Source organism: Taeniopygia guttata, chromosome 1 (assembly GCF_048771995.1).
Source record: "Taeniopygia guttata chromosome 1, bTaeGut7.mat, whole genome shotgun sequence".
NCBI lineage: Eukaryota > Metazoa > Chordata > Aves > Passeriformes > Estrildidae > Taeniopygia > Taeniopygia guttata.
In genome coordinates, this window is record NC_133024.1 from 109,948,049 (window position 1) to 109,973,626 (window position 25,578).

The following is a 25,578-nucleotide window of genomic DNA, read 5'->3' on the forward strand; positions in this document are numbered from 1 at the left end:
AACAAAAATTAAGAGTCTTTCACTCTTTTGCAGAGACTCAATCAGCAGCTGAAGCATCTGGTGAAGCTCCTGACTGGGACAGATTCCCAAAGGCTGAGAGGCACAAAAATGAAATGGTAAGCTGTGCTTTTCCTTTGGAAGGAGCTGAAGTTTGGGAGCAGAAGGAATTTCATTTCATTACCAACAGAAAATAATCTCAAGACCAAACTATGACTATATAGATGCAATTAACATTGTCTGTGTGTGAAGGCAAGATGGAAGTACAGGTCTGGTGTTGGCAAATGAAGCCTTGTCCCATCATGAACACGGAGAAATCTCAGTTCTACAGGCAGGAGATAAAACCCACATCAGGACTAGATGGCAAAACGAGCCAGGGTTTCTAACCCATCCAGCTTCATATCTAAATTATCTTCACAGATAAGGGAGCTTGGGAAAATGGCATAAATTACACCAGAGAAAAGGTCTTTGATCTCTGCTCTAGCATTCTAACAAAGCATTTGACCTTTCTCTCTTCTCTCTCCTTCTCATTAGGGAGACTGCTCTCTGGATGGCTGCCTGCTCACTGCTTGCCTCTCTACCCAGAGGTAAATATTCCATAGTGCACACCTAGGAATTTGCAGAGGCATTTACATACAAACACACAAGGTACAAGCAGAATCTTGGAGAAAAACAGAGCAAATGAATGCATTGCTTTGCATATATTTCATCACAATCCAAGGTTTGGGAGCACAGGTCGTAACCCTCAGATAAACTTCTGCATCCAAAAGAAGTGGTTTTCAAATTTATGGTGTTTCAGACCCACAAACCTTTACCTATAAAGTTTATCCTGCCACATCCTTAAAAGTACCCCACTGCTTTAATAATATTAAATATTACTTGGAATCTCATCCTTTACAACCCCAAACCATCTTGCATCTGCTTAGTTCTAGCAGAGTTGACTTTCTGACCTTACATGAATTAGATACCATCTTCCCGATGAAAAGGATAAACTAGTACACATTGTTGAGGGAACTTTATACAAGATAGAGTTTCCTTATTGGCATTAAAAGACAGCAGTAGTAAGACCTCTGTGTGTGGTCAGAACTCCTATGTTTGCCCAGAAGTGCCTCACATTTGCCAGACACTGTGGTGGGTAAGGATGCTACACTTCTCCTGGAAAACAAGGGGGGAACAAAAAAGCCCAATCTTCATGAGCTTCCCTGTACACTTCAATTACTGAAGCAGGAGTGTTTTCTCATTACAGGAATCTTACATTCAATTCATCTTAACAGACTTAAACATTTCAGCAATATTTAAAACACATAATTAAAAAAGAACCCACAAAATAAACTCATCCCACTTTCCATTCAAGCCTCACAACTACAAGTGAAAGCTGTGTAGCAACATTCATCTCCTCCAAGATGGAGAGCTGCCCCTTCCATGTGCAAAGCTTACTTGGTAGGTAAGATGAGCACTATTAAACCTGATTTTCATACCTCAGCAGCAGCCGCCACCACAAGGCTGCTTCCAGATCTCCTGCCTCAGTGGGAAGCTTACCAAGCACCACCAGCCTTCAGCAGGACTTCACTCTTCTTCACAAGACTGGCTTCTATAAGGACACGTTGACTTGCCCCCAGAATTCTGTTCTCCCCATCTACAAAAGATCTCTTGCAGCTGTGTGCTGATTAAATAACTCATTACAGTAGATTTCAGTCACCTGCTCTTATCCCAGCCAGTGCCTTCTTTTTTGCCTCCTTCTGCCCTGATTTTACCAGCTGGAAGCAGCAAGGGCAGGGTGTCCTGAGCCCTGTGGGTGTTCACAGAGTCCTCATGAGTGTTACAAGGTTTGTACACCATGTCATGGAGGAGAGGGATTGGGTATGGCTCTGCTCAGATATGCTAAATACTGGTGTCCTCCATCTTCAGGAAAAGAATCAAGAGCAAATAGCTGCACCTCCAAAACCAGTATCAAATGCACAGGTGTCCACAGCCAGGAGGTAGGACCCACACCCTTCTCCCTCTGTTACCCATTATTGTCCATTTTACTGAATAGAGCTACAAGCTCTGTTGGTCATCTTTTCTTCAAGTGCAGCACCATGCATTGCAAGCACTCTCTCTCCTCATGGCACCTGCAGACAGGACTTTTCCCACCAGGAAAGTCTCACTCCCTCCTCTTCTGGAGGCTCCTTTCTTCCCCTGCCTGCCAACCCCTGCAGCCCAGGCACACTCTTCTCCCACTGTGGTTTCCTGACCACGGTCAGGGGCAGCCAGAACCACAATCTGCTTTCATACATGGCCCTGCCCTTGGGACACTGCAGATCAGTGACTGACTTTGCCTGTCAGGATCGGGATGAAAGCACTAGAGACAGTATTTCATGTTCTGGTTTAAATGTTTATTTTTTCTTATCTATATTACAATCTTACAAGTCGTGAGTTCTACAGAATTCTACTAACAAGCTACAAAATGGGCCTGTATCTCTCTCTCTACGAGGTCTCATGGAAAAACTATCCAATTAAGAAATGACACCTAAATTATTTTTACTTTGAACCCAGTAACTAATCACTCGTGTCCCACAATGCAGACTTTTCTGCCCAATTAGACAAAACCACCCAAATCCATTGAGAAGAAGGTGAAGAAGAAGGAGCAGCCTCTGCCCTAAACCTCCATCTTGCTTTTTATCTATTACTATATTCTAAAACCTTAAACTCTTAAGTTTTCCAACCTGTGATATTACACAATTCTATTCAAACTCCACACCCACAATCCCAGTTTTGTCATTCCATTTTGGAAGCCTTCTCATGGCACTGAGTGCCACATCCAGCCTTTCCTTAAACACCTCCAGAGATGGTGATTTCACCATCTCCCTGGGCAGCCTCTTCCCAGGTCTAATCTCCCTGTGAAGAATTTTTTGTCATGACCAAATGGCTCAGATCTCCACAAAACGAGGGGATTCTCCTTCCACCACTAACCAGAACAAAGTCTTGGGATATGTATTTTTTTTCAGCTAAAAGCTGACATTGTTGGGCAAATTGGGCTGTGATTTTCAGCTGAAAACTCTGAAAACCGAAATAAAAGCAGATGTGTGGTGATAGAGTTATAACCAGACATTTACTTGGCTCTCACATTCAGCTGTCTGGATCGTGCTTTTCCTTCTGCTTTTATGTCTGGATAAACACAGTGTGACACCAAAGAAGGCAGATTGGTATGGAAACAGGGGCCTGAGCATGTGACAAGCTGAGCCATGGCTGATGTCACTGACTTCAAGGGGAAACTGAGACTCTCTTTGGTCTTTAGCCTGACATATGCAGAGAGCTGATGCAAGCCAGGAACACACGAGTGACCCCACTGCAATCAAGATTATTTACTTCAATATTGAGTCAATATTTCAATATTATGCTTCACAAAACTTTGGCCATGGAAGCAGATTGAGTTGTTTCACAGTGAATTTTAGCTTTTCTTTTTGGTGGAGTCACAGACTCACACTGCTTTCGTTCTGCTCCGTGCTGGGAATAACTTTTTTGTCCAAATTAATTATTCTGAATTTTAATTTATAATATTATTTTATGCTACAGGTTTGGTCAGAGTGCTAATTTAAGCCCACATTCTGTGGAAATACCTAGTTGTTCATGCTTTATAAATACATAAAAACCTTCTTCATTACCCAGTGTACCCTAGAAAATGTGGCACTACAAACTGCTAGGAATTGTCCTACCTGATAGTGGCAGACTCCCTCATTTTTGCAAGTTTTTAGTCTGCTTTCAGCTGACTTGGAAGGATTTATAGAAATAATTGTCACCAAAGATATTAAATGAACAGTGTGTGTAAGTGGGGTGCAGCTGGTTGCCTGCCCTGCCTGTGCCCCTGTTTGCCCACCTGCAGGATGCCTTCATCCTGCCACTTGCATGGGCTAGAAGTGGCTGGGAAGGTTGGTGACACCTCTGTCTGATGTCAGGGACACCCACCTAGTCTCCCCAGGATCTTGGAAAAACTGTTTCTCTAAAGTGGGAATGACAGACTCTTCTTTCTGGCTGCTGGAAATTAACACCAAAGAGTATGAGAGACCACGAGACAGGGGTCAGCAAGATGCACCAAGCCAGACCTGCAGGAAAAAACTCTTTTCTGTCAGACCCTCTGCAAGATTTTGCAGGGAAAGGAGGATGGGAGCCCCCAGCACATTGCTTAAAAGTTGGGAATTGTGATCTGGTAGCCAACTAATGGGAGCTGTGGGAGACCAAACTCATCCAGGATTTTTCTCCTGGTCTAGAACTGTTTTCACACTTCTCCATTAGCCAGACTTCCTACAAAACCAGAACTTGTTTCATCATATTTGCCCACCTCCACTTCCCTGCATCCCCTTTTCCTCTTGTGAACTGACCTATTAATTAAACTCAAATCAGACACCTAACCCCAAAGACTGAGATTCCCAAAAGCTGGAAGAAAAATCACCAGCGAAGGGGAAACAAACTCAAGCAAAAGCCACACTTACAAAGTGGAGGCAACTTGCACATATCAACATCTGTCCAGCTGCACAGCTGGCTGGGCTCTGAGAACACATGGCCCTCCTGGCTGGAAACAGGAGAACTTGGGAGGGAGAGTAGCAATAACGATGTGGTGAAGCCAAATTATAGGAAGCCTGGTGTCCCTATTTCTTCTGCACGCTGATGGAACTGTCTGGGTTTTATTCCAGGGCAGCTGGACACCACGTGCCACGCATTTGTTGGAGAAACTGTGGTTCTGCCTTGCAGCATCACCCTTCCTGGGGAGCTGGCCCTTTCCAAGTCAATGCTCTACTGGCAGATTGGCACCAAGCTGGTGCACTTCTTCCAGAACGGGCAGGATTCACTGAAGGGCCAGGATGAAAAGTTCCACGGCAGAACCAGTCTTTTTCTGGACCAGATGAAGCATGGCAACCTTTCCTTAAAGATCTCCAATGTCCAGTTATGGGACGATGCTGAATACTCCTGCATCTACAGACAAACTGAGAACTATCAAACAAAGAAATCTACAATTAAACTCAATGTATCAGGTAAGATTTTTTTAGTACAGAAGAATCAGTTGAGTGCACCATTTCTTGTTGATAAGCCATATGCAGACATTGAGAGGGATTACTTCAATTTTTAAAGCAATTTTTACCTCAGTTTCATTCTGTTCCTTGCTTTTGTTGGAAGAATATGTGAGAAAGAAAAGATAAATCTTCTTTGTTAAGCTTCAGCACTTCAGGACTCCCAAGGCACTTGCCTCTTCATCCTCCCTTTGAGGAGACATTAAGGAATAATGTCCCCAAATTTAAGCATGTGGTTATTTATGGGTTTGTACTGTCCTTGATCCACTTTGCCCCAGAGGAAAAGCAGAGTTGATTCCACTGATTGCACGTGGGTGTGTGAAGGAGAAGTTCAGTCTCTGGCAATTGGATCCAAAGTCCAGGTCACAGACCTTTTCAAGGAATGACAGCCTGTTGCTGCTTTCCTTTTCCCTTGCAGCTGGAAGATGGGGATCTGGTGGCATGGCTGGACAAATACAACAAGAATTTTTATTTTTCCTCCTTAGGAAAATGAGTGAGGCCCTAACATATGTTTGAATAATGCCAAATAATGCCTACAAGTATAGCAACCAGAAGGATGAGGCATTGAGTTTGAGCAGCTGACCAACTGAAAAAGAAAATCAAAAAAATAAGGGATACACATCAAAACAAATCATACATTTTTAAGGTGTCCTGCTTGAATAAATCAGCTGGAAAATTTCATTATGCTCAACCACATAGATTTACTTCTGCTTAAAATAGAAAAAAAATATTTTCAAATAATATAAATCTTTTAATATCTTTATTTTAATGCACATAATTCTCAAGAGGATTTTTTTTTCTAAATGTAAAGTGAAATTAGCAGTTTTCAAAATGAAAAAAAAAAAGATGTTTTGAAAATGCAGAATCAAAATGTTTCCATCATCTAAATTTTGGGAGCAGTAAGATGTCTTTGATATTATTCTTGATCATATTTTAAGTTTGTTTGACAAATGTAGAAAAAAAAATAACATTAACCCTTAGATCAATTATCATAAAAATAGAGAAAGTTCTAGGTTCAAACAATTAACCTTGATTATTGTGGGGTTTTTTCCCAGCTCTACCTAAGATTGAGGACCCACCTTCCCCTTCTGGTAAGGCAACACTCCTTAACTTGCAAGTGTCTGGGTAATTATGGTGTGCTTTATTTTATATTGGCAAGATTGGCAAAATGTGCTGCATAGAGAAAGTCCAATAAACTTGGGGTGTTTGTTCTCCCTCACTAAGCCTGTTCCAGACAGGGAAAAACATGTTCCAGACAGGGAAAAACATCTTCAGCACTGAGACAGACCTGGGCTGCAGGGAGAAGGATGCTGAAGTGCCAGGAATGTCGAGTCCATAGAGACACTCACCAGGATGAGCATCATAAAAATCACTAAAAAGCAAGGAACACAGAAGGCACTCGATTCTGGGAGTTAAGGCCTTTGTAAATCACCTTGGTGTGAATAAACCACAGGATCATCAAGGCTGTGGGACACCTGCAAGGTCATCCAGCCCCACCACCAGCACAGCAGCACCATCATCAACCCTGAACCACTCCCCAGGTGCCACATCCAGGTGGCCTCTTGAGCACTTCCAGAGTGATTCCACCACCTCCCTGGGCAACTTACTCCAATGCTTATAACCAGTCTTTCAGTGATTTTTTTTCTAATATCTGAGTGTCCCTTGACATAATTTAAGGCCATTTCCTGTCATCCTTTCATTTGAGATATGGCAGGAGAGACCAACGCCCACCTAGCTACAACTTCCTCTCAGGTAGTTCTAAAGTTAAACTACCAGATCAAGAGATCTGGAGGGTCCTTTTGGTAATAAATATTAAGAAAAAAACCCAATATTATTAATGATTCCACATACTCTTCTGGTAAATTAAGGTGGATTTCATCCAAAGGCAATATTGCAATATAGTGCAGATGTTATTATCTAGGTTTATTCATTACAGAGAAGTAACTACACAAAGGTCATTTGTAAAAACTCCTGGAGTGAATTCAATGCAGAAAGGATGTCCAGCTTCTAGATACCGTTGTCAGTAAGTTCTTCCCTAAAAATCTTCCTTGCAAGTCAAATGATTCTTATTGGTGCTACAAAGTCTGAAATTGGTATTAAACCTATACCACTTTGTCATATAAAATCAACAGCAGCAGTGTTTATTTTACTCAGTGGGGCTGGAAGATAAGATCCTTTACGTAGTAATTATTATATTACATTTAATGTGATAAGTTCAGCCACATTATGACATTACAGACAGATTAGGCTGCTATAAACTCAAATAGAAACTAAGAAAGAGAAATGTTCCAATCTTTTATCTCATGATCACACAGAACAAGGAAAAAACTAAACAAACAAACAGCAATTCTTGTGCCTGATGAGCAAAAAACAACTTGAAAAAATACAGGAACTATCCATTTTTAGACCTAAGCTAGGTAGTCTAGCTGGCCCAAAGGTCTTTCAAAAACATGAAGTTAAATTCAAGACGGTATTATGTGCTTTCACATTGCTTTATAAAAGCAAATAGAACAGAAATTAGAATATCTCCAGCTGTTACCTTCCACAAGAAATCAGAAATTATTGAGGATCAAACTTCTTAATGCAGAAGCAGTGGAAGAATCTCAAAACCAAATGTAAGTGAATTGTATTTAAATGAGATAGTTGTGTATATGTTTGACTCAGCCAAAACCTTCCTGACAACTACTCCTGAATACAAACTATTTCTTATAATGAAGAGGCATTTTCATTGAGGAAAATAAATAAATTATTGAAACAAAAGGGGAGTATTTCACTTTAGGAGTACAAACTGAATCACACACCGACATCTGATGGTTCTTGTACTGCAGGATTTTGAGGGACTTGGGGATGAGGAAAGAACAAAAACCTTTTTAAGTGTAATTTTTTACGAAAAGGGAAAATTTTTTTGCAAAAAGGGGAATACTTCCTGTTGTCAACTTCTTTTAAAGAAAATCATCAGCCACAGCTCCCTCCGCCTTTTTTTTTCACAATTTCTTCAGAAAGAGAGAAAGGGAGAGAAAGAGAGAAAGGGAATCTGTTTTATATTAGCTGTTATTTCAGAAGGGACTCAGGAAAATTAAAAAATGACCTGCTGAGAACAAATGCATTATATACAGAAACAGTTCTCATATTTCACAATCAACCACATCAACAAATACTATTTTTACATAAAGCAGAAACAATTTTCATCTGTTTCACTATGGCTACATATCTGTTTGTTTACTGCATGGATTATTTTTCCCAGCTACTTGAAAGAGGCAAATTTTATTTTCACTCTGAGTGTCTTGCAAGTCTCCTTCTGGGTCAATAAAACTAGTTTAGCACTTTTCCTATGAATGAAAGTGCTTGGGCCTGGAAGAAAACACAAAAGACCTGGAGGCTTGTTGTTATGACCCTACATTTATTTCAAGGCATTACTGAGGACTACCTGATGTTCTCTGTAAACATTAATATCACAAACTCCTTCCAGGAACAGGGGGAAGCACCCTGGGTAGAGATAAATTAACCCCAGTGAGATACTGACAGCTGATCCCACAGCAATAGGAACAGCCCTCAGGTATATAAAAATCAACATAAAGCCTGTTCTTCACAGAGAAGGACTTGGAACTCTTATAGGGGAAAAATAAAAATCTTCTTTTTAAGTCAGGGGTTGAAAATCTCTTTTTACTTGTATACTACATCCAGCCCAGGTTGAAGGTACCACCTGTGCCAAGGGTGACTTGTGCTCTGTGGCCACGTTGTGGGTTTTGTACCAAGAGTGGCTCACAGTGCTGCTACCACCTAAAGTGTGTGTGACCTAGATTTTTTAATATTTATTACCATTATTTAGGGACTCTTAATCAAAACATCTCCCTCAGGGCCTGAGCAGGAAGAATGAAAATGTATTTTCATCCTAAAATCACAGAATGGCTTGGGCTGGAAGGCATCTCAAAGGTCACCCAGTTCCCACCCCCTTGCCATGGGCAGGGACAGCTCCCACTAAACAGCTGGCTGGTTGTTGCTTTTTTGTCAGGGTTTTAAACAAAGATTCTCAGTCATCCACAAAAGTTGCATCCATTGTTGCTGAGTTTTTGCACCTTTTCTGTGAAAAAGAAAAAAATATATGTCCCAGTACCTTGAGACTATTTTGCCTGGTCTCTGTACAGACACACAACGGGAGAATTTTGAAAATGAGGCAAAATCCATTGTTTTAAAAACACTCCTCCATCAATCCATTCATGTAAAATGTGTCATGCAAACTTCTAAAACACTTTTTTGTCAAACCATCTCTTACATGCTGGCTTTCTCTTTTTTAATTTTTCAGAGCAGAATCAGATTCCCTCCGGAAGCCCCGTGGATGTGCCATGTCTGGCTGTGCTTCCCCTCTCTTTGCTCCTCCTGGTCCCCCTGGGGCTTTGGCACTTGTAACAGGGGAAGGCAACCTTGTCTTTGGGAATTTCTCCTCACCAGAGGACTTTTCTGGGCAGGACAAGTCTGTGGGGTCAGTGTGACACCTCCAGAGCACCAAGAGCTGAGAACAGACCAAGCATTAGGTGTTTACGTCCTACATTATGATGTTCCACAAAACCAAGGGCAGCAAAACTCTGGGGTGGCAAGTCTGCTTTTGCATTTGTTTCTTGGAGTCCAGTTTTAGTGCTGCCAGGATATACAATTTATTTTGGGTTGTGTGGGTTTGCTTTAATGACAGGATAAAAGGCTCATAATACTCCAGGACCAGATTATAGCTGATCCTAGTGAGATATTTTGCCTCTCATTTGCTGTCCTTCAAGATAACTGAAAGGAGGAGTGGGGGTAATTACTCTCTGTGTCAGACAAAAACTGGAAGTAGGAAGACACTCCCATGTTCTGAATTGTAAGGATGGAAAACTTGTGAAACTTGATTCTGTGAAACTTCAGCTTCTGTTATCACTCCTAAGCGTCACAGGCGATGAGTAAGAGCCCTTTTTTTCCACAAGAAACATAGTATTTCTTCAGCAGAAGGGTGAAGCTGACTGAGAAAGAGGGTAGAAGTTCATAAAATACCAACACAAAGGAAGGAAGTGATGTATTACTAAAAAATCCACAACTAAATAAGCCAAACAATTCAGAAGGCTGAATTCAGTGTTATCTTTTTTTTGTCATGAAATATGGCAAAGCTGGATTCTTAAGCTGGAACTGTGCAATGAGAAATACTGTGCCAATGTTACTTCTTTAAAAACAGTACCTTTGGAAGGGGTTCAAAACATTTTAAAACTCATCAGAATAGTTGTAACTGATACCTATGCAAACAAAATGGATTTATTTCTAGAAACGTTCAATTCAGGTAGCAGAGGTGTCCAAAACTTGGGTCCAAAGGATCTTGCACAAACAATGTCAAAGAAGTGCAGAGGTTTTTTTTCAGGCCAGAACTGCAACTACTCTGTTTCACAACCAAAAAGCATCCAGAGAACAGAAGTGATGCCCAGCAGTGACTGAACATGCTGAGCCCCTGGGCAGGGGGAATGACTCACGAGGATGCACACAAAGTTACTTTGCTTTGGAACAGTTGCACCGTTTTTTTTGTTTTGGTTTTTTGTTTGTTTTTGTTTGTTTGTTTGTTTTGTTTTGTTTTGTTATTTTTTGGGTTTTTTTCCCCAGTGAAGAGACAAGATAGTTTTTGCAAGGAAGGGACAGAATAAATCCGAGCTTAAAATGGACATAGAGGTGACAGTTACCTTTGACTTTCTTAACTAAAGGCCCTTTCCCCATGGTGGGGAAGAGAAACAAAATCCCACACACGGCCTGTGCTGGTGCTGCAGTGAAGCTCAGCTGATATTTGGCTACACTGAGTACAGAGCAGCTTAGTGGAACAGCTGGAGTCCAACTGCACAGAGAGTTTTGCCTATAACAATTATACATACGGTGACTGTCTTTTTTATCTGTACATACTGTGACTGCCTTTTTTGTCCCAGCCTCCAAATGTTTCTCTCAGCGTTTGTGTATTTTTTAAGACACAATTTGATTACAAATAAAAACCTGAAATAAAACCAAAAATCCCTGATGAGAGCAACCACTTGGTCTATAAGAGTTCTTTATTTGTATTTCAGTTGTTCCCTACAGTTAGAGAGGCTCCTCTGCAATTAGAAGATTTTAGAAGTAAAACCTGTGTAGTTTTGCTGGCCCTAAAAATCTGGACTGCCTGCCCTCATCTCAAGGACTCCACACTTCTAAAAATCTGATAGCCACTTAAGCAGCCCAGCATTTCTCAGGAATTGTAGAATCCCGGAATAGTTGAGGCTGGAAAAGATCATTGAGTCCAACAATGAACTCAGCACTGCCAAGTCTACAATTAAACTATGTCCCTCAGAGCCACATCTACAGAAATCATCTTTTAAATCCCCCCAGGGGTGGCAGTTCTGTTAAACAATCTCAACATTTTGGTGCCAGCTGCGTGTGAGGACACAGGCCTGGCACACGCCCAGACATGGCTCTGATGGATCAGCAGGCAGAGACTAGAGATAAATTCCCTTGCCAGCAGTGCCCCTGTTCAGAGGGCTGCCAAGAAAAAAGAGTCTGTCAGGAGCAAGGACTTCAAACCATATCTAATTTATAAGCAAAAGTCCATGTTTTGTGTCACACTTGAAACGAACCAGGAGCCAGTGCATTTTAGGAGCAAATTTTCCTCTTTGCAAAGGGTGTCACAAGACAAAGGGATGTCGAAACAGCACATCCTGAAATAATTTGCTCTAGTTATGCTAATTGCATTTCCACATAGTGCTGTATGTAGCAACAATCCAGACTGGAATTACAGAATTCATTTATCATAGTACTGATGGCCACATCAAAAAAGGCAAGGTTACATCTTTTAACCAATGCAAATGGATTTATTTTTGGAGGTGCAGGTGTAACTTGGCTGCTTTCTTCCTTTAACAATATCCTTCCTTCCTTTCCCTTCCTTTCTCCTTTCCCTTTAGCCTCCTCCTTAAACCTTTTCTCTTAGCCTTTCTTTTCTAAACTATGGTCAGATTTTGGGTTTATATCTCATCCCAAGTGCCTTCCAATCACATTGTACATAAGACATCAAAAACCTCTCCTTCTCCCCCAATTCCTCCCTTTCCCCTCCCCACATCAGTCACACAGCTCTGCTTTTCACCCCTTCTAGATCAACAGGCACTGGGTGAATGCTGATTTAGCCTACACTAAGAACAACATTTTTCTTCACTTTTATATGGAATTAAAAAGTGTTTCCATACTTCTTGAGTACGGAAAGACATTTGACAAGAGTCACAAAAGAAAGTTGAAACAGCAAAAAACAAACAAACAAAAAACCCAACCAAAACAAGAATATTCCCACACCTAATTTATAATTACTTTTTCTCTTCTTTTTTTCTAAATTCTTTTTCTTTCTCACCCTTGGAGAAGAAAGGACTATCAGAAATGTTTTACTACACATGACACTCAGGATATGGCATAAGAACACAGGCCAAGCAGTTCCTGTTTCCTTAATAGCAAGAATTTTAAGAATGAGGATCTGGAGCAAACAAATGAAGATGAGGGGAGAGAGGAGAAGGAGGTTCATGGCATTTTCCAAATTATTACACTTACTGATGGCAATCTTTTTTGCCTGCCAAAAATTGCTGCAGTGGGTTTCTTGGCCAGAGATCAGAAAGAGAGACCAAGCCAGGGCAGGAGTGGTGCAAGGGCAGCAGCAAGAACTGAGCTGCAAGGACCCAGAGGATCAGGTACTAATAGGTCCCTGAAGATGTACTGTAAGTTGGCTTGTAATGTAAACTGTTATGTAAATAGGTTATGTGAATTGCAAAAGTAAATATGCAAATAATCTTAAAATTGCATTTAAAGAATCCAGAGTGGTAGCAGAGGGTCCTTCTTGTGCTCCCAGCCCAGATGAACCTTTATTGCTGGAATAAAGAGAGGACTTCTGCTGCCTTTTTATCACAGTACCCTCCAACAAAGTAGAAGAAAACTAAAACACAACAAGGAAATCCATTTCAGTAATACCTGCATGGCTAAAGCAACCTTGCAATTTCAGCCCCAAACCAGAGGCTTTGACAGGAATCCCTTTACAGCACAAAAGGGAGGCAAACTTCCCAATTGCTTTCAGCACAGAAGACACTAATGCAGAAATCTCATTTTCCCAGTGACCAGCCATACAAAGCCCTTTGGATGCAGGCAGCTCAAAGCATTTTTATAAATTCAGGGAGCTCCCAACACCATCCCTGCACAGTGCTGAAAAAGAGTCATTCCTGGTTTAGGGGGAGAAAGCTGAAGCAGTGCAATTTTTTCCAGCTGACATTGTTGACAGATCAAAAACCTGAGTCAAGATGCCTCACATTGTTTTGGGTTTGTTTTGTGCCAGCAGCAGGAGAAACTTCCTAGCTACTGCTTTACACAGTATTAGGCATTTATTCTATCAGTATCATAATTTCTTGGCCATAAACTGAAAAATATTAGAAGTCAAATCATGTAAATTTATTCTCAGAGTTTATTTTGAAAATAAAACCCTTGTAATAACTGCACAAGAACACAGATGAATCCAGTGTGTTGCATATGGAACTAAAAAGTTTTAGTAATAAGCCCAGTATAAACATAGGAGCCATATTACATACTATGTAATTTCTACCAACTTTACCCAAAATAAAGTAGAACTCAATTTTTATGTCTGCTGTAAAAAGTCATTGAAAAAAATTGTTGTTAATAGATTATCACCTGTAAATCAAGCCCATTAAAACTGATTTGTAAAGCTATGATATGAATAAGACTCTGATGCTTTCATGTTTTTTAAAATGCTTCACCTGGCATAAACTTTTAATACTTGAGTCCACATACTGAGCTCTTGTTGGGAAAATAACACTTATTTCCTTGCTGTATCATCCCTCTGTTTTTAAATTTAATTACTCTGTGTGCTGCTCTGTGCTGTGTGAGCACCTCCACTGACAAGTGTGAGCTGTGTGACTACAGAAGGGCCTGGGTGACCTCTGAATGTTGTTTACAACTCTTCTTTTTTGTGACTCAGATTTGCAGCAGCACTTGGGATGTTTAAATGTCCCTGTTTATTATATTTTCCCAGAGCTGTACTTCATGCCATTCCCAGTGGTTATCTACAACCACCATTCCAATTTCCTGCAAGTGAAGGTTTGAGTGACCAGCTGGCCTTGACATGTCCTTCCTTGGCTGGGTGATGACACAGGAGGTGTCTGTCTTGAAAGTTCCCTCACTGCAGAATGTGAGGAGCAGACAGTTCTTGTGTCTTCCAGAGTTTCACTGGGAACAAGAGGGATTGCTTTGAAAACTAAGGAGCACAAAAACAATTCACACATTTAAGGAGTAATCTCCACTTCCCTCACTTGCAGTACCTTGGTGGCCCACACCTACATATTCCATATGGCAGGAGCAAATGGGTGATAATGTGTTGCATTAAAGAAATTTTTAAGAGTTCTTTGGACATTATTATTGCCAAAGAATGGCTGTAAAAGCCAGTTATTTTTTTTCCAATATTTGGCAGTGACACTGGTAAGAGACAACCAGGAGTTAGTTTGATCATGTTTTTCTAAGTTTACAGCAAGGGCAGATTAACTGGTTAATGCCTTCCTCTGTCAGCTCCCTTTAGTTTCATGCAATGTGGGAGAAAAGGCCCATAGAGAACATCAGCAAGAAATTAATATGGACACATTTGATGCAGAATCATAAAATCTTATAATGTTGGAAAGGGCCTAAAAGATCTTCCAGTTCCAAGCCCCTGCCATGGGCAGGGACACCTTCCATTAGACTGGAATTTTCACCATTAATTCAGTTAAACCTGAGGGCAATCATTCCATGGCCTGACACTCAGAAGTTAAACAGAGTATGGAAAAATACTGAAAACAAACAAAGATGATGTTTATTTTTAAATATGCAGCAGGAAATCGTGTGGCTATGGTGCTGCAATCCTCACTGCAATTTCTGTTTCAGCTTTTGGGATAGTCCCAGTTTAGCCCCTTCTCTTGCCCTCTCTCTTTCTGCAGGGATGCTGGCCACCACTGGAATCACCCTGGAGAAAATAACCAAATATCAGCTCTTTAATTCTCCTGAGGGCTAAGGCTCACCCATTCAATAAGGCAGATTCCTCTCAGGCATTTGAAGCCACATGAAGAAGAAAACTAGGTCAAACAAAAGACTCAAGCACTGGAAAGAAGGCAACTCTTAATTATTTGCAGGTGGAGGATTATCTAATTTCCCACTCTGACAAATATTATAAGCGCATATTCACACATGTGGCTAGCTTGCAAAGCCACAGACACTTCAAGAAACAGTGTGTTTCCTTCCAGGGATATTTCTAGGTCTGATAAAAGTTCTTCCTGACAAACCTTCATTTTCAGTCATACTGGCCATTCCACCACTAAAGTTTAAATAAAACCTGAACAAGGAAACAAAATAAAACAAAAAAAAAATCCTTATTAAAAAACCCCAAACCTCACTGTGTATCTTTATGACTTCATACTACACTTTTTTTCCCGAGATATTTGTATCACAGGAAGGGGCTAGAGCTTAACTGATGTGTATTTGCTACTATATTTTCAGGGGGATAAATAACTGTGCTGAAGAAATTAATCTTAACAACACAGCAGAACAAATGCATTCATTGCAATGGAATTGGATGTCCTATCTATTATTGTGAAGCTAGGAGGAAGAAATACTTGTTTTATTCTCCATATGGATCTAAAATGTACAAAAAACTGCCCTACAGAACTGCCCCACGTTCCAGGTGTTACACAGCTGGAATATCGCCCCTGGGTAAGTGGAACCCTGCACAGAACGTTGTTCACCAAGTGCCCTCTGCTGGCTTTTTATTCCCCAAATAAAAGTGTCTCTTGCAGCCACAAACCAAAGGCTAAAAAACATTTCTGCTTTTAGAAGAGAAAAGCACCGCTGCCAAATTTGTGGACGCTGCAACAACCAGCAGAGAAACCTTTCACAAAAAGGGGTTTGTGTGTAACCATCAATGAGGCAAAAGGGGACAAACAATCACAGCTGAGAGGCAGCAACTCCTCCCAGCCCTGCAAGTTAATCCTGCAAGCACTAGAAAAGCAACCCGAGCAGGAACACAATTATTACAACTACCTTTCAGTAGCACAAAGCTCTTAAATGCTTCCCAAAGATAAGAAATGTCAGGAATCCACAAGCCAGGTATTGCATGACTCCTGGTGGAGGCTTCAAGAAGCCTCTTTCACTTCTTATTTCTGGTAGCATTTAGTAAAACATATTAATCATGAACTCCTGTCCACTTGGTTGAGAGTAGCCAACACCACACCAGCTCCAATCCGCCCTACTGAAGGAAAGGAAAATCCCAGCTTTGCAGACAAATCTTTAACAACAATCTCTAAATGCACATGGAATTTCCCTCCAAATTTACACAGGCTGAAAGCCAAAATGACAATCCTACATCTTCCACCAAAGTTAAACAACTTTCTTCTGATAACAAAAAATGAAAACCAAAACAAAAAACACTTCACAACAACAAAAAAAACCCACACCACCAAATCCTTGGAAAATGTGTGTATCAGAGGCTTCTGGTCAGCACATTACTGGGAAATTAGAGAGAATTTTAAAAATGAAAGGCAATTCTGGTGTATGATTCTTTCTCCCTTAAAAAACCCAATTCTCTCTAAATTCAGGGAAATTAAAAAAGGGTAAAAAGAGTTGAGAACTGTAAAGAGGCACCATCTGGATGAACCAACCAGCAACTTCCCACAGTTGCTCACTGATAGTAACAGCAATTTCTTCGAAAGATCATCCTTTTTCTCAGAGCACCTGAATCTGAAGATTCAGCATCTAAGGAAGCTTTGTGCCACCACAGCTTCACTTACCAGGAACTGTGGATATGAGAAATGTTAAATTCCAGCCCTCAGCCCTGCTGTGGTGAGGAAGTTCATGGAAAGGTTTAACCCAGAGCTGTTAGAGAAAGCAGAGGAAGGTGCTGTTAACACAGGCACAACAGCTCTTCCACACTGGAGATTCCAATACCATTTCTGCTGCATGACACTCTGTTACCAAATTTCTTTTAAACCTCCTGCAGATGTGAAGAACACATGCACTTTAAAATGTTACTGCATTTTATATAAACAATGACCTCCTATTCTCTGCTAAGCCTCTGTGTGTAAAATGGATCCTAAAAATACCCACTTTGTACAAGCAAAGCTCATAAAGGGGTGTTTTTGCACTGAATCATATAGTGGCAGTGTTTTAAATTCTGTTTCTTAGCAACTTGATACTGAAAATTTCATGAAGAATTTGATGCATAAGCAAAAAGGGTTTCAGAGAAATGTCCAAAATTCACTTTATGAACTATGCCTACTTCTACAATGACTTGGTGTCTGTGTAGGAGTCCTTTGTAACCTCACTGGAGTTGATCTGCTCAGGCAATCTCTGAAATCCCCCAAGAAAACAGTGCCAGCACTGAAAAACAAACTTCTAAATCCAGATGTGATTTTTTCTTTTAGTAGTGACAAAAGAAAGGCCCCATAAGCAAAAATGCTTATTTCCTGAACCCTGACTGACGAAGCTGAGCATGCCCAACACTCACACTCACGTTTCTTTTCATTCACCCAAATAAAAAAATGTCACCCCACATGCTTGGCAAGTGTTCAGCCACAAGTGGCATTTGCCATACACCAACTCAGTTTAAGGCTTGTAGATTCATTTATGAAACATAACAATTCTCCCTTGAAAATATGGGTTCATCTCAGCAAGTCTGTCATGGAAGAGAAACTTTATTTCAAGGTAAGGGGTGTCATTGTGCTTGTTTGTTTGAATTTGAGAAATGTTGTGTCCTGCTCAACAGAAAGGTGACAAAAAAACTTGGAAGAGGTGGAGAACAACAGTCTGTTGGATTCTATATGGAAAAAATAAACAAAATTGGTGAACTGAAAAGCAGAAAAACTGCTAAAATGTACCAACCAGTGTAAGGCAGCTCCCAAACAAAAGTAAAAGGCCAAGGATAAGATAAAGGCAGAAATTAATTTATTTATACATCATTATTCCAGACATTCAATAATACTTCTCTGGGGAAAGCTTTATTGCCCTGAAGCAGGGGAAGTTAGGATAATTTGAGATTGTTTTTTCCATTCACTACTTGTCATACAACTGCTTTAACAGGGGTGCTGTCCTTAAGAGTTGTGCGTCACGTCAGCTGATATTATTCTCTTCTTCATTTCAAGACCTTTTAAAAATATAATGGGCCAATGGATGAGTTTTTCAAAGTGCTGCTGTTGTGGCAGTTGCGTCCTGCTGCTGATCAATGCTCAGAATGGCTCTGTGAAAGTGGGATTCTTCGAAATTTAAACAAAAACTTTTTCATTAATACCGGATTAAATTAGGATGTGGAAGATCCCAATTTTCTTTTCCCTCAACAGATGACCCTGGCTGTTAGTTCCCAGATACAGGCCTGAGCTTATACACCTTGAACCACACATTCATTCCTCTACTCCCGTTCTTCGTCCACTAAATATGTTGCCATGTGCCAAATCCCTACAACACATCTGCCCTCAGCTTCTGAAAGAGCCTTGAGTCTCTTTTTCCCCCTTACAACTGGTTTGACATCGGTGTGTTGGGAAGATTTTGTTTCAGAACACATCCAGTCAGCTCTCTCCAGATGGAACAGCTCAAGAAAATCCTCTGTGTCTCAGGCCAGGCTCCTTGTCCTCTGCAATGCCCATCTCTCAAAAAGGCATGGAAAATCCTGCAGCTGGGAATCAGTCAGCTTCATATCAGCATTCACTAGAGTGTGAGCAGGACAAGCAGGTGCAAAGGTCTCCATTGGTCCATGATATGTTTGATACTACAACCTAAATTTAAACATTTCTGATTTTATTTGCCAGTTAATTTTAGCACATTCTTTACCATTGCCCCAATGCCATCAAAGATATGGTGTAATGCTGTTTCACACATAAATGCTGGGGTGGTCACCACCTTATTTTTTGTATCCACATGAGCTTCGTAAAAAGGAGTTAAGGAAAACACAGCACTTGCAGATGCTGCCTGCAAAAGGAACCAGCACTGCTCCACTATCCTATAAAAACTTCCTCCAAATATGCTATACCATGCAGCTGTAAAGACAGCTGCAACCTATAATCCAAGCTATGACAAGGTATTTTTGCCAGAAATACAAATGCTGCATGAGAAACCTGTGGAAACACCCAGAAACACAAAAAAAAAAACCCTACAAAATTCACTGATGGTAGTAAAATGTCTCTGAGTACAGTCTGCAGCATTAAACTTCAGGAAAAAAATTAAAATCTCAAAGAGAACTGACCAGCTGTAACCCATGCCAGTTTTATGTGCAAATTCATTCAGCACTTGGGTGCCCAAGGGAGCTGCCTGAGAACAACTTCTAACTCCCAGTGTGTAGTTACACAGCAGTAGCTACACAGCTGTGTACAGAAGAGTTTCTAGTCCTGCACTGCACCACTGCTATCTGCTACCCATTGCATGTTCCCATGAAAATCTATGTGGAAAACACAGATTTTTACATGTGTTCATTCCTTTAATGACACATTTCTAAAGTGCCTCCCAAGATGGAAATTACCAGGAAAGGATATGGTTACGTCTTTCACACAGTGTTTTGCTCCCAGCTCTTTGATGGCTCCTGCAGTTCCAGCATAAGGCCACTTGCCCCCTTCCTCTTCTTCGTGGCCCACAGTCACCTCAGCACCAGAGAGCACCTTTGCTGCCAGCACTGGGGAAATGCAGCACAGGCTGCAACAGAAGGAATTGTAAGAGTAATTCTACACCACCACTATTCCAGAACTTGCTCACAACTGACAAAATTCAAATGGACACAGCCTTGAATATCTGAGATACATCACAAGGCAACTTCCTCTCAGCATTTCTTCAGCTTCTTCTCTGACAAACACCAACACACGCAAATCTTGAAAAACACATTTTAAAAATAGGCTGCAAATGATACAAAACAGAAGATACTTTTTCCAGTTCCAACAACTGCACATTTCAACAAGACACAGGTTGTCTCCATGCTCACACTTTCAAACAAATGCCACCCAACTCACATACATACCCAATAGGTTTCCCTGCTTTGTGGAAGTCTTTCAGGACTCGCTCAACTTCTCTGTTCACCTTGCAATCCTTCCCATCAACAGCAAAGGTAGATCTGTCACAACAAGAAACTTACACAAAGCTCAGTTTAAACCTACAAACAGAGATATTGCCTGTCTGCCGTGAAACTGGCTCCAAAGGGTCATACCAAACTGAACAGCTATAAAAAAATTGGTTAAAAACACTCTGTAGATGACTCTGTACCTGAGCATCTGCATCAGAGATCAACAGCTAAATCATTTTTAATGCAGTAATACATTAAATACAATAAGGGACTTTGGTCTGCCATAAAGTCCCTTACTTAATAAAAATGAGAATCATCAAATCAGCTTTCTAGGATTACTGAGAAGCTGAACAGCAGTCTTTTCAAAGAAGAAAAATATGTACGAAGAAAAGGGAAGTAACATTAATTCCTCCCCAAGCCAACAAAAAAGCATCTCAATAGCAAGATAATCAGTATTCCACATGGGTAACACTTTTCATTTCCTTTTTTTTTTTCTGAGTCAGCTGTTGTTTTGTAATTATAAAGCAACAGGGTATTTTTTGGTAGAGAGGAAGTAACAGAATAATAACCCTACAAGCATCTGAAACCATTTAAGTTTTACCTCCACTTCCCTCAGACCCAAAAAGAAACACCACTAGGGGGAGGAAAAAGGACTTCTTAAGCATTATGTACACTCTTGAATTCTTATCAACATTGTTCAGAGAATTTAAAACAAGACAATGACAAGACTTTGAAAGGAGTTATTCTTACTAATTAGGGGTTCCATATGTAGTAAATAAGGCCATTTATGGATTTTATTGTGTGAATATTAGCTCACAAAGTGACAGAATGGTTTGTGCTGGAAGGGACCTTAAACGATTATCTTGTTCCAACCCCTCTGCCGTAAGCAGGGACAACTCCCCCTCAGCTAGATTGCTCCACCCTGGCTTTGAACATTGCCAGGCATAGGGCATCCACAGCTTCTCTGGACAACGTGTTCCAGTGCCTCACCGTCCTTACAGCAAGCAGCTGCTGCTTAGTATCTCACCTAAACCTACTCTCTTTCAGTCTGAAGCCATTCCCCCTTGTACTGTCACAACAGACCCTTGTAAAAAAATCTCCTTCCATCTTTTCTGCATGTTTCCTTCAGGTACTGAAAGGCTGCAGTTAGATCACCCCAAAGCCTTCTCTTTGCCAGGCTGATTATGCATAGTTAATGCTGACTATTTAGTTGAGGAATCTGATGCTTAGCTGGCACTCACAAGTTTTTGGCAGCTCCAAATCCACCGGGGAATATCACAGCATCGTGGTCTGCTGTAGTGAGCTTAGCCAGGCTTGCGATTTTACCACGAGCAATTCTGGCAGATTCCACTAAAACATTCCTTGAAGAACCAGAAATAAAGCAATGTGATTAATTAAGCATTTGCATGCAGAACAGAGTAAATAAAGTTTTGCAGAAGAAGAGGAGGGTGAGGAGGGAGGAAGCAAGAACACTGGTATTTAGCAACTGAAGCTATTGATGGTTCTGAAATGCTACTGCTGGGAAACACAGGCACTGACAGACTCCATATAATCAAGTCCAGAACACTCATGTAATATCTTCTCTCCAAGAAAACACCACAGTTGGCATAAAGCTACTAAAGGCATTCAGCCAAGTGCTACAAGAGCCATTACAGGCTGCTACATCTGGAGAATGCCTAACACATCAGAGACTTACCTAGACTCAGCTTCAGCTGGCTGCCCTTTACTGTGGTCAATGACATGCATCTGAGGGACATCTGGAGCGTACATCTGAACCTCAGCTCCCCCACGGCTCAGGTGAACCAGTACACTACAAACATGGAGATACAATATGCAGAAAACTTTAAGGGAGAGGCTTTATCTGACCCCCAAACCTGCTACAAATATTCCAACAACTGACTTTGAAAAATGAGGATAAACACACATCCTACCAAAGCAGGCAACCAGGAACAACAAAGGCTTCCTTTCTCCAAATCCCAAATGTTATAGAAGAACCCCACAATTAACATAGCCATTAACATTTAATCTAGGTCTAGGTGACATATCTCTTATTAATTCACAGTAGAGTTAATTCCACTTAAGCATTAACAATTCTGCTGTTAGATTTAGCCCCAGGAATGGAAACTCAAGTGGTTCTGAAATTAAGTCTGTATTTGACTCTCTTGAGATTCAATCTAGAACTCTGAATTCCTGTTTCTGAAGAGAAAGCAATGAGTCTGAATCTCTCAGACTCACTGTTCTGGCATCACATGCACGGTGCTGCATCTTTGGACAATCACTGAGTTCTTCAAGAATGCAGCCTGAGCTCACAATTAGGCTGTGAGATAACTGTGAGAAAGCTTAATCATTCATCTCTCAGGGTAATTCTGACAGCCAGAGACAGCAAAACTAAATTAAACAAACTGCTGCAATGTAATGGAGACTTTTGTGGAGCCCACAGCCCCAAAAAGCAACTTACGCTGATGCCTCGTGGATTTCTGTGCCATCATAGACACCACAGCCAGACAGGACCTGCAGTGAGAAAACAACAGAGTATTGCATGAAACTCCCCACAGGATCTTCCATAAGGTAAGATTTTAAAAAATAGTTAACAAACAATTTAAAAGCAAGCTCTTACTATGCCAGTGAACACCATGCTGTTAGCACTGGTGTCACCACTTGACACACTGCAGAACTGGCATTTCCTATTTATAGCACCCATCACAGGGCTCAGAAATAACCACTATTTATTTCCTGGCTGACATATTTATACCACAGTTAATAAACTGACATGTTACCCTCAGGAATGTTTTTGTTGTGCACACAGTGGGTTGTTCTGAGTGTCATTCATCTTTCTTATGTAGTGTCCACATCCATGTGGAACACATCCTCATCCAGGTGCACATCAACCAAAAGAGGGACAGAAATGCACTCTGAGGTGGCACCTAAAATAAACTATTTTATCTGCTGCTGTATCTTACCTGAGCATCTGCATCAGAGATCAACAGCTAAATCATTTTTAATGCAGTAATACAATTATGCCATATTAGCCATACTTTTCTTTAACAATGTTGAAATTATACTTTAAATTTGTTTATACACACCAGAGGATAAAAAGTACAAAGCAGTCAGCGACCCTTGTGTGGGTGGAGAATCTGACAATGCAGAAGGAGAAAAAACTTGATTTTCTTAAAAGCCATTGTAAGAATGAAACGAAACAAAAAAATCCAAAGGTTTATCTAGTTCCTGAAAATATACAGATGAACTCTTTCAGGGCTTTTTGTTGGCTCTTTGTTCTGAAAGAAAAAAATCCAGTTAAGAAGTCAATTTCCTTTTCTCTCTTTTTTTTTTTTTTTTTTTACTTTAAGCTCTTCCTTCCAGGTCTTCCCTCAGTTTTTTTCACGCTTGAGAGGTTTTAAACACAGACACATGAACAGAAACTCATAATTGAAAAAGTCTTATCTAGTAATGTTAGACTTGAAAGTACTTTCAATACCCAGGTGTCTGCTATCATGGGCAGCACTTCACCAAATATCACCATCACTTCACCAAATGAGCATGATACATGAATGTTTTTCTGTCTATGTTAATCCTGTTCTTATATTTAAGAGCTGCCTTTTACTTCAATACTGTTTGTTTTATCCTTCATTTAATTTAGACTGAATAAACAGACAAGCAACTGTACTAAAGGTTATGTTCTGTGAGCAACACTTTTAAATTTTTTTTGAAACTCAGTGAAACCAAAATAGTGTAATATTATTATTGTAAACTCTTCTGTATATGAACTCTTGTTATTCCAGTACCAGCTTTTTACTACAGTCAAAAATTTACATCACTAATGTCAAAAATCACATTTCTTTTCCTAGCTCTATTTAAAAAGCTGTGACTTGCTAAATTGACAGCATTCCTGTTGGGTTACTTTTTAGCCATTTCGACCAGCATTTGCCATTTGGACCAGCCCTTTTCCAAACCAATTCTGTCCCAAACAGATTTCTTCATGCAGAAGAAATTTCTTCATTTCTTCTCATTTCTCTATGTTTAATGCTGTCTAGATTATGCAAAGCTCGAGCTTCAAAGACTGTCCACAGAGTTCCAAAGCTGTGTATCCATTTGGGACACCATTTACAGCCTGTATTTTCCTTTGGCAATCTGTAACCACCTCCTTGCTTCATTCTGTGTTTGTAACACGTTTCACCCCCTCCTGCCAAAAAGCATAACCCAGTTCCAATATATTCACTGCCAGTACCTCACCCTGTAACACTATAAACTATTTCAAGTTAAATCCTCCTGGGTTCCTCAGTACAAAGCAGACATGGAGCTCCTGGAGTGGGTTCAGTGGAGGGCTGTGAGGATGGGTGAGGGACTGAGGAATCTCTCTTGCAAGGAAAGGCTGAGGGAGCTCTTCAGCTTCAAGAAGAGACGACTGAGACTTCATTAATGTGTACAAATATCTAAATGGGGGGTGCCAGAGGATGGACCAGGCTCTGCTCGGAGGTGCGCAGCAACGGGACAAGAGGAATGGGCATAAACTAATGCAGAGGAAGTTCCACCTGAACATGAGGAAGAATTTCCCTCCCGTGCAGTGACTGAGCACTGGGACAAATTGTCCAAGGAGGGAATGGTGTGTCCCTCATTGAAGATATTCCAGAACCGTACAGATACAACCCTGTGCCGTGTGCTCTGGGCTGGCCCCCGCGGTCCCTTCCAACCTGAACTACTATAACCCTACAACCACACAGACGCCAATTTTTACATGTTTCCCACTCCTGGTCTGGCTTCCTCCAAGTTTCTGAACTACAAGCAGCCTCCCTCCAGCGTTTCCAGCTGTCGCAGCCACCAGGCGAGGCTTTCCCAGACAAACCCTCCCCTGCACCGGCCCCGGCTGCAGGGCCGGGGGTGGCTGAGGAGAGCCCGACAGCGGAAAAACAAACAAACGAAACAAACGCTTCTCCTCAGCGCCGCCCGGCCCCGCGCTCCTCCATGACTCACCACGGCGACGCGGGCGGCGCGGCAGCGCCGGGCGGAGGAGTGGAAGGAAGCGAGGCCGCCGGGCGCTGCTCGCCGCAGCGCGGTGCACAGGGCCGGGCCTCGGCAGGCCAGCATGGCTGAGGGCGGCGGCGGAGGAGGAGCGGGAAGGGGCGCGGAGGATCCGGGAAGGGCAGCGGAGAAGCCGGGAAGGAGCGCGGAGGAGCCCCACAGGAACCGGGATGGCCGCGCTCGGAGGCCGCCGCGCCCTTGGCGGCGCCCCCTGGACGCGGGGAGGGGCCGCCTCAGGGCCGGACCCGCCTCAGGGCCGGACCCGCGGGCCCTCGTTCCCTTCCCGACCCTTGTTCGTCCGGAATGGCAGCGGTGGGAAGGGACTGAGGGTACAGAGGTAACGGTGCGGAAATCAGAGAGGGAAAACAAGCAAGTTGGCAGGCGGTACAAAACCGGGAGGAGTTTTTGGGTCCTTGGAGGACCTGCAGAGAGACGTTGATGAATCAGACA

General features: G+C 41.5%; 2 protein-coding genes across 5 annotated transcripts in view; one reads left to right on the forward strand and one right to left on the reverse strand.

Annotated features, from left to right (window-relative positions):
• The window catches only part of LOC115496994 (myelin-oligodendrocyte glycoprotein), a 36,775-nt gene extending 19,902 nt beyond the window's left edge, over window positions 1-16,873 (forward strand). Inside the window, exons 4-8 of one of the 3 annotated variants that reach the window (XM_072935398.1) lie at window positions 34-116; window positions 532-584; window positions 4,668-5,006; window positions 6,098-6,133; window positions 15,023-16,873. In XM_072935398.1, coding sequence (XP_072791499.1) covers window positions 109-116; window positions 532-584; window positions 4,668-5,006; window positions 6,098-6,133; window positions 15,023-15,096 — 510 coding nt within the window. In that variant the 5' untranslated portion in view covers window positions 34-108 and the 3' untranslated portion in view covers window positions 15,097-16,873. Of the gene's footprint in view, window positions 1-33; window positions 117-531; window positions 585-4,667; window positions 5,007-6,097; window positions 6,134-9,345; window positions 11,071-15,022 lie in introns of those variants that run through there. The other 2 variants (XM_030283308.4, XM_072935399.1) reach the window with 2 other exon arrangements.
• Window positions 16,874-17,995: 1,122 nt separating this feature from the next.
• On the reverse strand, window positions 17,996-25,534 carry GATD3 (glutamine amidotransferase class 1 domain containing 3). Of its 2 annotated transcripts, none has more exons than XM_012569508.5 (7): window positions 25,081-25,534; window positions 22,571-22,623; window positions 21,809-21,922; window positions 21,354-21,473; window positions 20,071-20,163; window positions 19,595-19,751; window positions 17,996-18,992 (listed from the first exon to the last, which is right to left on the reverse strand). In XM_012569508.5, exons 1-7 carry the CDS (start codon window positions 25,192-25,194, stop codon window positions 18,864-18,866), a joined length of 780 nt encoding a protein of 259 aa, XP_012424962.5. In that variant the 5' UTR covers window positions 25,195-25,534; the 3' UTR covers window positions 17,996-18,863. The 2 variants fall into 2 exon arrangements, with proteins under 2 accessions (XP_012424962.5, XP_072791508.1); XM_072935407.1 differs by lacking the exon at window positions 25,081-25,534 and adding an exon at window positions 23,196-23,217 and having other exon boundaries at window positions 18,843-18,992.
• Between the last annotated feature and the right edge of the window lie 44 nt (window positions 25,535-25,578).

What these genes read in the sequence shown, in the direction of transcription:
- GATD3 (XM_012569508.5), bottom strand. Translation starts at nt 25,194, where the DNA reads ATGCTGGCCTGCCGAGGCCCGGCCCTGTGCACCGCGCTGCGGCGAGCA. An exon ending in TTTGGAGCTGCCAAAAACTT is followed by an intron (nt 20,164 to 21,353) that starts GTGAGTGCCAGC and finishes TTGTTGTGACAG; the next exon opens with ATCTACCTTTGCTGTTGATG. An exon ending in AAAGCAGGGAAACCTATTGG is followed by an intron (nt 19,752 to 20,070) that starts GTATGTATGTGA and finishes CTTCTGTTGCAG; the next exon opens with CCTGTGCTGCATTTCCCCAG.